Source organism: Dicentrarchus labrax, unplaced genomic scaffold (genome assembly GCF_905237075.1).
Source record: "Dicentrarchus labrax unplaced genomic scaffold, dlabrax2021, whole genome shotgun sequence".
In the NCBI taxonomy this organism is placed as follows: Eukaryota; Metazoa; Chordata; class Actinopteri; family Moronidae; genus Dicentrarchus; species Dicentrarchus labrax.
The window spans coordinates 10,964,675-10,977,225 of record NW_026136724.1 but is presented as its reverse complement, the minus strand read 5'-3'; the positions used below and the strand labels follow the sequence as shown (position 1 = coordinate 10,977,225).

General features: G+C 41.1%; 1 protein-coding gene across 1 annotated transcript in view; it reads right to left on the bottom strand.

The window, feature by feature from the left end:
* Positions 1–261: 261 nt before the first annotated feature.
* The window catches only part of pdzrn4 (PDZ domain containing ring finger 4), a 36,716-nt gene continuing 24,426 nt past the window's right edge, over positions 262–12,551 (bottom strand). Inside the window, exons 4-9 of the mRNA XM_051392866.1 lie at positions 9,104–9,202; positions 7,347–7,409; positions 4,884–4,985; positions 4,577–4,693; positions 2,154–3,221; positions 262–2,050 (exon numbers count right to left, since the gene is read on the bottom strand). Of these exons, the coding sequence (XP_051248826.1) occupies positions 1,478–2,050; positions 2,154–3,221; positions 4,577–4,693; positions 4,884–4,985; positions 7,347–7,409; positions 9,104–9,202 (2,022 nt within the window). The 3' untranslated portion in view covers positions 262–1,477. The remainder of the gene's footprint in view (positions 2,051–2,153; positions 3,222–4,576; positions 4,694–4,883; positions 4,986–7,346; positions 7,410–9,103; positions 9,203–12,551) is intronic.

Below are 12,551 nucleotides of genomic sequence, written 5' to 3'. Positions count from 1 at the left end.
TATGCCACACACACACACACACACACACACACACACACACACACACACACACACACACACACACACCAAATTTCATGGCAATCCAGCTAATTGTTGAATTTACAACCAAAGTAACAGAACAAGGATCACATCCTCACAGCCACAGTGCAAACAATGCTAAAAATCTTCAGTCTAAAAATGTTCATTATGTGTGAATGTAAACTCCAAAAACTAATGACTTAAGACAACATGTTCAGAAGGTAATTACTGTTGAAAGTGAAGTATTTCTTAAATTTCTTTATTATTGTTTTATTACAAATATCACCATCAACAAATACTGAACTCAAGGCCTCTTCAATGAACTTTACAGTGAAAAGCAGCAGGTTTGAGTTAAATGGCTGCAATATGATACATTGTCTTGACGGAGCCTTGAAACGTTTTGGCCTTTCAAGGGTCGCCACTTAATGTGAGACATTTATCAGATGGACCATAAAAATTAATTTACAATAAATAAAAATAACAGTAAACAATATAAATATGAATCTATTTAACATTTTAAACATAATTCACACATTTATAGGTTATAGTAATGGTTCTGGGTTGACTCAAGGGTTTCTTAAGTCAGTGTTTGAATTAACCAGGTATTTAACCACTTGATAGATCAGAGTTATGATTGTAGCTGAGATAAAACTTTCAATCCCTCCCAACTCATGAAGAATATGAGCTTTTAGAGATAGCATAATGATATTTCCAGTGCTTTAAATTGAGCGCTTTAACATTTTTAGGACAACTGACTCAAGTGACAGTATCAACACTATGAAAGGCGTGTTTTGAAATGTGGAGTTGTCCCTTAAGAGTTTCTCATCTTTCTTTGTTTGTCTTGCATACAATGCAGGCTACAATACAATCAAATGGTATCAGTTCTGACCTTGATGGTTTGGTGATACAAACATAAATAATAAATTACAATAAAATGTTTACAGTACATTGACATTCAGTGTAGAAAAAATCCTTACAAAAAGTTACTGAGCTTACAAAGTGTGAAAATATTGTATTTTCCCCCATTATAAAAAAATGCCACCTTGAACGAGGCAAGTGAAGTCGCTTCATATCCAATGAAACAGAAGAGTGGAGAATATGCAGACACAATATGTAGAATACATGAAGTTAATGTGTTGGTTCTTCAGTTTTTTGTGAGAGTCTGTTTGAACCAATGCTACCAAAATCATTTGCTATCAGAAGCCAGTGCATTACCAAAAAGCCAGAGTAAAAACAGTGTGGTCTTGTAATGATAGAGTTAAGAACTATTCAGACATTCTTAAAGTTACAAAGTTGCCTTCGGGTTGCTACAGAAGTCCTCAGCAGTGACATTTTTAATTTCATTTCACAAACTGATTTTTTTGTTTTTTGTTTTACATAAAGCAGTAGTTCCTGAAATGCAGGCTACCTGATATTAAAGTGTTCAGTACTTAAAAATACGCAGTAATGTATGTGTCAACTACACAGTTGTGACAGACAGGAAGGCATTATGTACTTTGGAGCCTTCTGGGACTCTAGCCCCATGGCTCATCAGCTCCTGGATGGTCATCCAGTTATCCAGGATCTTTTTGTTTCGTTTCTTCATCATCTTTTTGTGACTGAGCTCCAAAATATTGATCTCCTTCCTGCCCTCAGCTCCACTGGTGGGCCCCTCCTTTAGACACTCAAGGCGGCTCTTTTGCATGAACTCCCTCCTCTTCCTTTGCTCCCTAGCCCGCGCCAAGTGCTGCTTCCTCTCCTCTTTGCTCCAGTAGCGACCCATCTTCATCTCACTCATAGCATCATCATCTGTGGTCATGCCTCCGCTCCTCTCTTCTCTGATCCTTAGTGCCCGCTCCCTCAGGATACGATCACGAGCAGGCCGCCGGGCCACATAGCGTGTGCCGTCAGCACGAACTTTGACCTTCCACTCTAGACGGGGTTCCCCAGGGCGTCCGCTTCGGTGCACAGGATCTCGACAGAGACTGAGTAGACTCAGCTGGCTCTGGGAATATTCCAGGGATGAGTGCTGTTGCAGTAGCTGCACATAGCTCTGCAACACAAAGAACATTGTTAGCACAGAGCTGTCTTCAGAGGTGTCTCACTCAAAGGTATATCAGCATTATGTTGACTCATCTCTTCTTGATTAGACCTACCTGAAGCTGCCTTGATCCTCCCTGGCCTTGATAGGGGGTTGTCTGATATGAAGAACCATAGGAAAGCCCCCTTCTGGAATCTCTGGTCCTCCCTTTCTTTTCACACCTCTCATCATCTGCAGGCAGGGCAGGGTCCGACTCAGACCGGGAAGGGTTGCTCTGGTCTGGGCTGCTGGAGATAACAGAGCCTGGGTCTGCTGGTCTGCTGCAACTGGGTGTACCCTGGGTCTTGGGGATAGGAATGGGGCTGGACGGTGTGGAGGAAGCCAGTCTGAGGTTTTTCTGGTTGGTGATGCTGATGTGTCTCTGTAGAGAATGATCAGGAGATCTCTCCATACCTAGCGGTGTCGACCGCGCACTCTCCGCCGTATTGTAGGCACTGGAGCTGTCCTTCTCTCGGATCTTATCACTGTCCGACCTCTCTGGATATTCGTGGATGTCGGCCAACCTACCGTGTCGTTTGTGTCCATCTTTGGGGCTCCGGCCTGGTGAGCAGGATGTGGGTTGTGAGGGGTCCAGGTGGTGGGCCTGGCGAAGCTGATGCGCCTGCATAATGCTCTGGCACTCAAGCTCAATGCTGCGCAGTTCCTCATTTAACATCCTCAACTCCTGCTCCATTCCATTCTCTCCTCCAACACTATCTACGCCATCTCCATCCCCTCCTCCTTGCTCAGTGAGACTACACTCTATACTGTGTCGAATGGAGTACACCCCACACTCGCCTCCATTCCGAATTTGACACTTGAGCTCCAAGAGTTGCTGGAAGCGATTCTCTAAACCTAGGACGCCACCTCCACCATTGCGAATACTGACTACCCCTTCATGACTTTGGCCTTTGGACAATGTCCTCGGACCCTGGGTGTCCTGTGGCACTACAGTTGCTTGTCTTGTGTGTGGATGCTCTGCACGCCATCGGTCCCTCAGGCAACGGGCTGGGTTCCTCCTGTGAAGTCTAGCTAGCAGGGGTTGGTGCTCTGGACTGTCTGTACTGCGTCCAAACCCACTGTCTTTGTCTTGATTGGAGGAACAGGTAGCTGTGTCTGTTGTCATGTCTTCTTCAGCTTGATGCTGGTGTATGAAGAAAGATAAAAATAGTTAGTCCTCCTCAAAGGTAATTTCAGTCATTTGCAAGAGCTTGTTTGTTGCAGATCATGATTTTGTTACAGAGAGCATTGTGAAGGAGGAATGATCAGCCTTGGAATTATGTCCATATTGGACAATCGTGCACCTTAAGATTTACATCAAATACCAATGTTCAGCGCCAATGCAGGAAGTAGTGTAGGCCAGGGTGGTTGATGGGCGTGTGGCACATCTGACTTTCATGCTGGAGACCTGAGTTTCTGTCCCATCGTATATTTATTAGTGCTGTCAGTTAAACGCGTTGTTAACGGCGTTAATGCGAACCCATTTTAACGGCGTAAATTTTTTTATCACGAGATTAGCGTTCTTTTTGGCCTAGCACACTTTGTAATTTTACAACACCACACCGGATCTAGCTAGACCAGAAACAAAACAACAGGCAGGCCGCACACACTTGTTTAAGAGTAGTAGACGTTACGTTTTGAGTGGATGGCGTGAGACGCCGAAATGGATGCCAATAATATTCTGAATGGAAAGTTTACTTTTAAAAAGTTGCCAAATGGTTCCATTGACAAGACCAAAGTGATCTGTGTGTTTTGTCGTAGTGAACTGAGCTATCATCGCAGCACGTCCAGTCTGAAATACCACTTGATGGCCAAGCACACAGCTGATGCGAATTCTCCACCCCCTGTAAGCCAGGCGACAATGGATGACTTCAGACGAAGCACATGGGTACCACAACTAAGAACAAAGTTACTGCGCCATAGCTAAATGGGTGGCTACTGCTGTAGGCCTGTTACGTTGTGGAGGATGAGGGTCTGTATTTTTACCCTTTTATTGATGGACAGTGTTACATTGTGTGAGAGATTATTTGAGAAAAATGAGAAAATAATGGGACAAAAGAAATCAAGGGACATTTAGAATAGATAAAAATGTGCGATTAATTGCATTTAGTTTAGTTAACTATGACATTAATGCGATTAATCGCGATTAAATATTTTAATCGTTTGACAGCACTAATATTTATATTATATTTATATATATTTACTGTAACCATGACCTTAACCAGTTGCTTTGGTTGCTAAACCTTCATCATAGTTTATTATATTACATAGCCATAATCTTTCCCTAACCATACCGAAGCATGTGAAATAGAAATGTTGGCATTGAATGTAATCCAGGGTTTTGTCGATTTTGCTGTTTGGGGGCTTGCATAATGGTTGGTTCATAATCAAATCCTTGCTCTCTAACTTCCTTTTTAGTTTCTTCCTTTCTACCCAGTTCTACTTATTGGACATTTTTGTCTCTTGTTTTGATGCATTTCACTTTGCTTACACGCTCACCTCATCCCCCCTGTCAAAGTTACGCTCCTTCTGCTTCCTCCTCTCCTCCAGGATCTCCATCTTCAGCTCCTCCACGAGCTCCTGTTGCTCATCATCCAGCCATACCTCCTCCTCCAGCTGAAATCACAACATCTGTCAGAAACTCTGTCTCTCTCTGCGTGTGTATGTATGTGTGTAGAAACTCCATACAATCATGCTGACAGTTCGAAGGAAAGGAAAAGGCACTTAGCAGGCAGTTGTTGTTATTTGACATGACATAGGTTGTCAAGATAGGGCAGGAAGCCTGTGTAGGGGTGTATGTGTTTACCTGCATTTCTGGTCTTGTCACCAACAGTATGATGCTCCTTGCGTCTTCACTTGACAGCAAGGCAACAGCTTTCTCTCTGTCTTGCACTTCACAGCCATTAATCTGTACATCAAAGACAAGTATAGATGGTCATGTTAAAAATAATGAACTTGTAGAACATCTCAACCATATATTCAAAAAAGACAATCTGTACTTTTATCACCCAGATCCATTTAACTGACAGGAATGAAAAGATGAGTATAATACAACTAACCATTGTTCTCATTTTTGTAAGATACACCTTGAGTTATCACATCCTGACACCCTTTTTCTCTCTCATGCTTTTTCCATTTTCTCCCTCCATTCCAATCTCCAAACCAGACTTGTCTTCCTTCCTTTTTGCCATCACTTCCTCAAACTCTACGCAATCCCAAGGAAAGGCATGGGTAGGCTGCACACTCGGTAAGGGGAGTCAATTGCGAGTGCATAGTCCGACCTCATGAGAGCTCACCACACATCCAGACACACAATTAACTGTTCTTTGACAGGTGGCGTTCATCTTTTCCTCACTGGAGTAATGGGGCTGTCAGAAGAAGATAATAGGGCCAGTAGTACAGCAGGCCCTGTTCCCCACAATCATTCACACTACTGGGACACAGAAACACTACAGTGGGAGAATGGAGGTACTCAAAGAGTGTTACAATAAATATGGAGAGGTAATGTTGGTACACTGCTGAGATATTGCTTACTGAGGACATATAGTCAGTGTACATCAAACTATATTCTAGCACATTATTTCAATAATAGCTTGGAAAATATAATTTATACAAACAACAAGCATAAAAAATATAATTTATACAAACAACAAGCACAAAAATGTTTTTCCAATTGACTTTCTTAGTTTGTGCTGTTAATTTAGTTATGCATTACATTTTTACTTTATAAACCCTTCTATTTGAAAATAAATTACAATTTTCCATTCATCTTTTAAGGAACAGCGGACAGTGTGAAATCCTACCGTGACCAACATGCCATCATCGTCTAAATTGTAATTAAAAACTGACATTTTGGCTGTGTTCAGACTGAGGCCAAAGTGGCCCAAATTTGATTCTTTTGCTCATATATGACTCAGATCAGATTTTTTCATGACAGTGTAAACAGCACCAATCATATGGAATCTGATCTTTTCAATTCTCATTCAGGCCACTTTCATATGTGGTCCAAATCAGATACAGGTCACATTTTGACTTTTGTGTGAACGATCATACCAGAATTCACTTTTACGTCATTCTAGACTGACATATGTCATTTGGGCCAAGTCATGCAGCCTTTGTGTGTTTTGACTTGACAGTCAAAAGTGTGGAGCCCAAGTGAAGTGCCTTGAGTACACTGCAATTAGAGATATCAGGATGCTATGTCATGCCTACAATTTCCTACTTGAGAATAATTTTCCACCATGTTTGGTGACGTTGGCTTCAAAGCAACGTGCTGGTCTTTGCAAAATACAGGCTCACTTTGAAAAGGTAGAATGACAAGAAAAACCACAAAGAACTGAGAGTCTCTTTAGATGCGTACAACTCTGTACACCATCAGCTCAATTTACAGACTACGCTGCTCTAGAGGCTTAAATAGGCTTTCAGGGTAACAGCAGCAGCCAATCAGAAGGAGAGCAGTCAGATGCAGAAAATGTGTGTCCAATGAACTCGTCAACTATGCCTACAAGAGTATCAAATAAATGTAGACAATACATCTACATACACATAAAAGTACATATCATATGTACTTTATGTACTTGGCGACATGACAGAGAGCATGAGAATGGACCTGCAGAAAACCACTAAAGGTGAGAGCTGTATTCACATGGAACTGCAGAAGACATTAACAAGAAACAGACAACTTCTCTTCTCTTAACGAGGGACTGTTCACCTTGGCTACACACACCTTGTGCCACAGATTGCTAAGCCTGGAGTCAACAGTGCAAACTTTACACTTAATTAATTGTATTGTAGTGTGAAAACAATGCCCACTGAAGCTATTTTATACCTATAGTAAACGGATACAATCCACAGTGACCCCATAGGTGTTCTCGCATAATGAGACAGAGTTAGACCAAGACAGAGAGGAGCGCTAGAGATGATGTAGTGCCTGATATAACTGCAAGAGACTTTAATTTCCCTGGTAAAACGAGGTGATTAAATATACATTTGCTTGCCCAGACTGGAGACACCGGAGCTTGGATATCCTCTAAAAAGACTGCCCTACAAGCGGGTTGAAGAATCTATCTTGGCATATTTGTTCAACACAGAAAAACGAAATAGTAAATTGGGGATTTTTTTTGTACAAAATGAGGCTGATATCAAAGATAACATCCTGCCATTGATGTGAGGAATACTAAGGCTTATATCTAGACTTGTTAGAAGCCATGTGAGTTCATAATATAACCTGGTGTGAATGTACTTTGGCCACTGAGATGAAAATACGCACCTGTAGAATACGATCTCCTTCTTTGATGCGTCCATCTCTCGCTGCTATACTGTTTGGCTCCACCTGCACGAAAGAGCTTGAAAATCAATGCTGACAGCAGGTTATTGTGTATCTCTGAAACACCACTGATGTACCACTCTCTTGCCACGGCTCTCTTGTCTGCTGTCAGGAATAAAAGTCTGTTTTTATAAAGCGAAGATGCTTATTTTCTCTCTGACAACCTTGTATTTTCCATATGATACATGTGGGGTTTCACAGGTTCTTGGTGCTGGCTTATATTAGTGCTTCACGTCTTGCGTTTAGTAGCTGTTGACAATGAAGTATGTACATGTAAGTCCGTGACATTATACAAAAGAGCATGTGAGTTATAAATGAAGCACGCCAGAAAGACTGTGAGAGACAAAAGGGAAAAGAACAATGTATGTCCCAAGTTTATGGCACAGAGATGATTCTATTGTAGTTGAATGAATCAACACCTCATGCTTTTCTAACTGCATCCCAGTGTATATGCAACAACACCACAAGCCCTTAGTAATCATTTCATAAACTTTGTTGTTTTTGCATTGAAGATCAAGACATAGCTACATGTGGGAAAAAAAACAAACCATAGTAGAAATGGGGGGGGGAGCACTTTCAAAAGTCGCACTGATACTATCCATACATACATTTTAATGAGCTAAATTTGCATTTTTATCCATTTACAAAAATAGATGCGTTCTGTCGGTGGGAGACTGCTTTCACGATCTGTTGAGGTTCAGCAGGTGCCGATGTTCTTTGTGGTTATATATTCAGATTCTTCGTCTGGTTCGAGAAGAGCAGGTGAGAAACCAGAGAAATAGCAGCTAGGCCTCTTGGTTTTATATACACATAATTTAAATAATGCTAAAACGAGCTAAATACACAAGAGGTCTTTGTACTTCTGCCATTAATATCCTTATGGCAACGTTCTAATCCTCATAATAGCTCTTACTTTTCACACCCTCCTCTTTTTTTTTGTTCATAATGGGATTGAAACTGCACCTGCAGTCAGACTAAACACTTTTCTAATTCAGTTCGTAGCGCTTAAAGCCCTCATAATTCCAAATAATGCAATAATTTGTTTTCATTTTGTTTGTTTCTGAGCTGCAAATCATTAGAATTTTAAAAAGAATCTTTGTAATATGTTTCCTCTTTGTTTTGTGTGTTTGGTATTCAGATGGGGTACGGTAAATGGGAGGATGTGTCATTTCACTTACTCTGGGGGGGAAGGAGCAGGTTGTCGCTCAGAGCTAATTAAAACCTTCAATTAAAACACGTTAAAAGGAGGAGGAATGAGAATGGCAGGACGGGAATCACATTTCAAACCTGACATCCTCTTTGGCCATGCGTGGCTCATTCAGAGTAGATATTTGACTGGCAAACATTTTTCTCTCTTTCCTCCCTAATTCAGTTCGACTTGCTCCCTGCTTCAGGATGTAAAGAGGGAATTCAAATGGGATTTCATGCCATCTTTTAATAACTTCCTGCTCCAGAGGAAACTGATGATGGGGCCCTGCGTTTGATTTAACGAACACGCAGCCTTGTCTCTATCAGACCTCATCAGGGAGCTCTAGTTTATACTCCAGTGCTTCTCTGGGACATTTTATTTTACAGCAAGAAGCAGCAATTACCAGCAAATTCTAAGAAGAAAACAGTTAAATGTGGTAACAAGGTGTAACACAATTTTTTCACTAAGTGTCAGTGTAGGAGGACCAAATAACGGCAACATCTGTCCCTACCTGGCTCACATAGATGCCGCTGTCCTCCTCATCGTCAGTCCTGTAGCACAGCGTCAAGCCAAGCTTCTCTTGGCTGTTCTGCCTACACAGTTCCACCTCCTGTTACAACACACACAAACAAACCAATAATGTTTTGAACCAAACATGTTTTCCCATGGTGCACCTGTTAGGAGCTCACGTTTTCCCCGGTGGATATAATGGATTCTAAAAGCATATCAGTTCAAACATGGAGTTTATTCATCCGTTTTACAGAAACAGCTGAGATGATACCACTCATGGGAGATGAGGTCCAACTTGATTGCTATGCTCTACATTACCGTTACTAATCACTTTGGGAGAAGTGAATTTGTGTTTGGCAAAGAGGATTTATGTTATTTTCTGTGATAATATCCAAGCAACATCAAACATCAAACTCTCTTTTACACACACAGACTTACGAGGAATGTTGCACAGTGCATTCCCAAGCCCCTAACCCTAACCTTAACAACTACATGCCTAATCACTAAACATAAACTGTAAGAGCTTTAATCAAGATATATCTGTGAGCTGGAGGAAAAACAAAATAACTATGTATGGTGAAGTCAAATAAAAGTTTCCTCTTTATGTTGATTAAAAACATAATTAGAGCTTCATTATGTTTCTGGGAAAACTTGCTATTGTAAATTAGCTGAATGGATATTTCTTCATGAGACATTGATGCAATTACATGTTCTCAATTCATGTTGCCTCAATGTCTCTTCAGTTTATTTAACAAAGACTTTCTCTATTTCTTTCATGTCACAGCTTTTAACCTGCATGAACAGATTTTTTTGTTTTTGGCAGCGCAACAAGCTATAAGCTCTGACATATTAGCATATTATAAGTTCATATGTTAAATTGAGACTGTTTCATAACCGCTTAAGCGTACAGTGGGTTGATCAGACCTTTTTATGCTGAAAACAGCTACCTCCTTTGTCTGAAAATGGGGTTGAACAGAGTTTTAAGGATGACTAATAAATAAACTTCCTTAACTTCAATAAAGAGCAGGACAAAGCTGCTACCCTCATTGCTGTCATTTAAGCAGGGTACCAGTCAGGAATGACGCTAGCCTTTTACCAACCATTATTCATCCGAAAGTTTTAGAAATCAAAGAAAAAGATGTCTGTATTGTGCAGTACATACACACACACACACACACACACACACACACACACACACACACACACACACACACACACACACACACACACACACACACACACACACACAGACTGATTAATTTTTCAGTTCCAGACTGGTTTGGTCTCTTGGATCTCTTGGTCCACCTACACTGACAGACTGCTACGACTTAAAGTTGTAAAAGTCACCACACTAGAACTCAACCCAGCACAATGACTGAATCTAAACACACACGCACACGCACACGCACACACACACACACACACACACAACACACACACACACACACACACACCCACCCACACACACCCACCCACACACACACACACACAAACATAGACCCACCATGTGTTCTGTACATCAATGGAATAAAAGCCTGTCACTATCAAACTGAATCCAGCATGTGGCAACATACAGGGCAGGTATTTGATGGCTATAGTGGTGGTATTCCATTGGCTGGTCCCCTCCCACAGGAAATTTCTCTAAATGTAACCCGACTAGCAATTGGCTCTTTTTGATCCCTGCTGTGTATAAACGTAATCACATAAAGATAACTCTGGGGGTAATCTTTATTAACCCCACGCTGCCAAATTCATTTCAGCCTGGTGAAGTTGTGAAAGGAGGGGAGTGGGGTAAAAAAAGGATGAGGGTGGGGGGCAAGAATTAAGCCCCAGCCCTCTTTTTCTTCTGTCATGGGAAACCACGATAGCAGAGATTGACAGGGGAAGTAATTAATTTCTGTGGCATTTAACCCCCTGTGCAGACAGCTCTGACCTTCAAAGGTTGGGGTGTGTTAGGAGTTTATAATATAGTAACAGCTAGTCTCGACTACCCACACTCCTCAACAGTTAAGCACACTGGCTGATTTGTACGAACCCTGACAGTGAAATAACAGCTGCATACAGTGAGATCAGACAGCGCTAACGCTTTAATGTCAGAGCACATTGGGTGGTAGGTTGGGTTTTACTAGATTACTGGAGTCAGTTATCGCTTGTGTGAAGCCCACCAGTGAATGGTCTCCAGATGCCTGAAGCCGTAGGTGCTGAAATTGTAGAGTGGCTTGATTAGTGATGATTGGATCTTAATATGTGCCACTGTGGAGTTTAAATTTATGGCACAGCAGTGACATCTAACGAATTCCATGTTGCTTATAATGCATGGTGACAATTTTATGGAATTTATCTTCTTAATTTTTAGTATGTGGTTTCCTAATTTTCAGTAGGAGAGATCACATTAACCACATGCGACTTAGGTATATGAGAACTTGAGACGTATGACAATAAATGGCGCCCTGCCTTTTAGAGCCACATTAAACATCTGTTAGTAACATTTCAGCCTGATATGCACTCATCGGTTACCTCATGTTTCATTCAAAAGAAGTGATTGCCATGCCTAATGTTCATTGGCTCATTGTTTCCACTTTGCAGATGATGACACCCTTCCAGCTGTCACTATTTTATAGCAACAGTCTTTAAAGTGTAGTGACAGTAATTCATTCAGTCAGGGAAAGCTTAGAAGTTATTTTTACTTAGAGGTTTTCCTATTGATACCGGGCTTCTTTTTTATAAGCTACTTTCAGATTTTTTTAGCGAATGTCTTATCTGTTCTGGTACTTGGTCTTTGCAGACATTATGTGCCACAGACAACCTCAACATATACATGTGGTGTTGGCAGGACGGTAGCTTATTGACAAAATAACCACAATGATGCCATCAGAGTTATGTTGGATTTGGTTAAAGACTATACATTTTTAACCTAAAATCTGCTTTACGAACTTTACAAAGGGGGTTTGGATTTTGAAGGATGCTGGCATTTATCAGGCAGGGATGGTTACAAAACCAGTTGCATCAAGGTAATTAGAGGACCCAGAGTTTTTGGTGCTTGGCACATACTAGAGGGTAAAAGTCTGGCTATTCTGATTTTTTCAAGAATTTTGACCATTCTTAATTTAACCTGTCTCTCTCAAGTACTCACACACACTGCAATATTAAAATCACAGGAGTACCCTTCTCTCAGTTCTGAGTGTGTCACTTGATAACATGTCTTTCTGCTTTGTTTGATCTTATTTTGTACTTTCACTGACAAAACTCCGGAAGACTCTTGATTCTTCCCTCTACCACCCTTTGCATACCAATATTTTTTTGTTTTTGAGGATTAAAAAATCCAGCCTTTGAAGTTTGGCACCCGTTGACGATCCATAATTAAGACATGTTTATTTTGACTAATTTGGCAAACCGCTAACTGGCTGCTTTCTGGCAGACTGTTGCCACTTCATTAACTGCACTGTGTA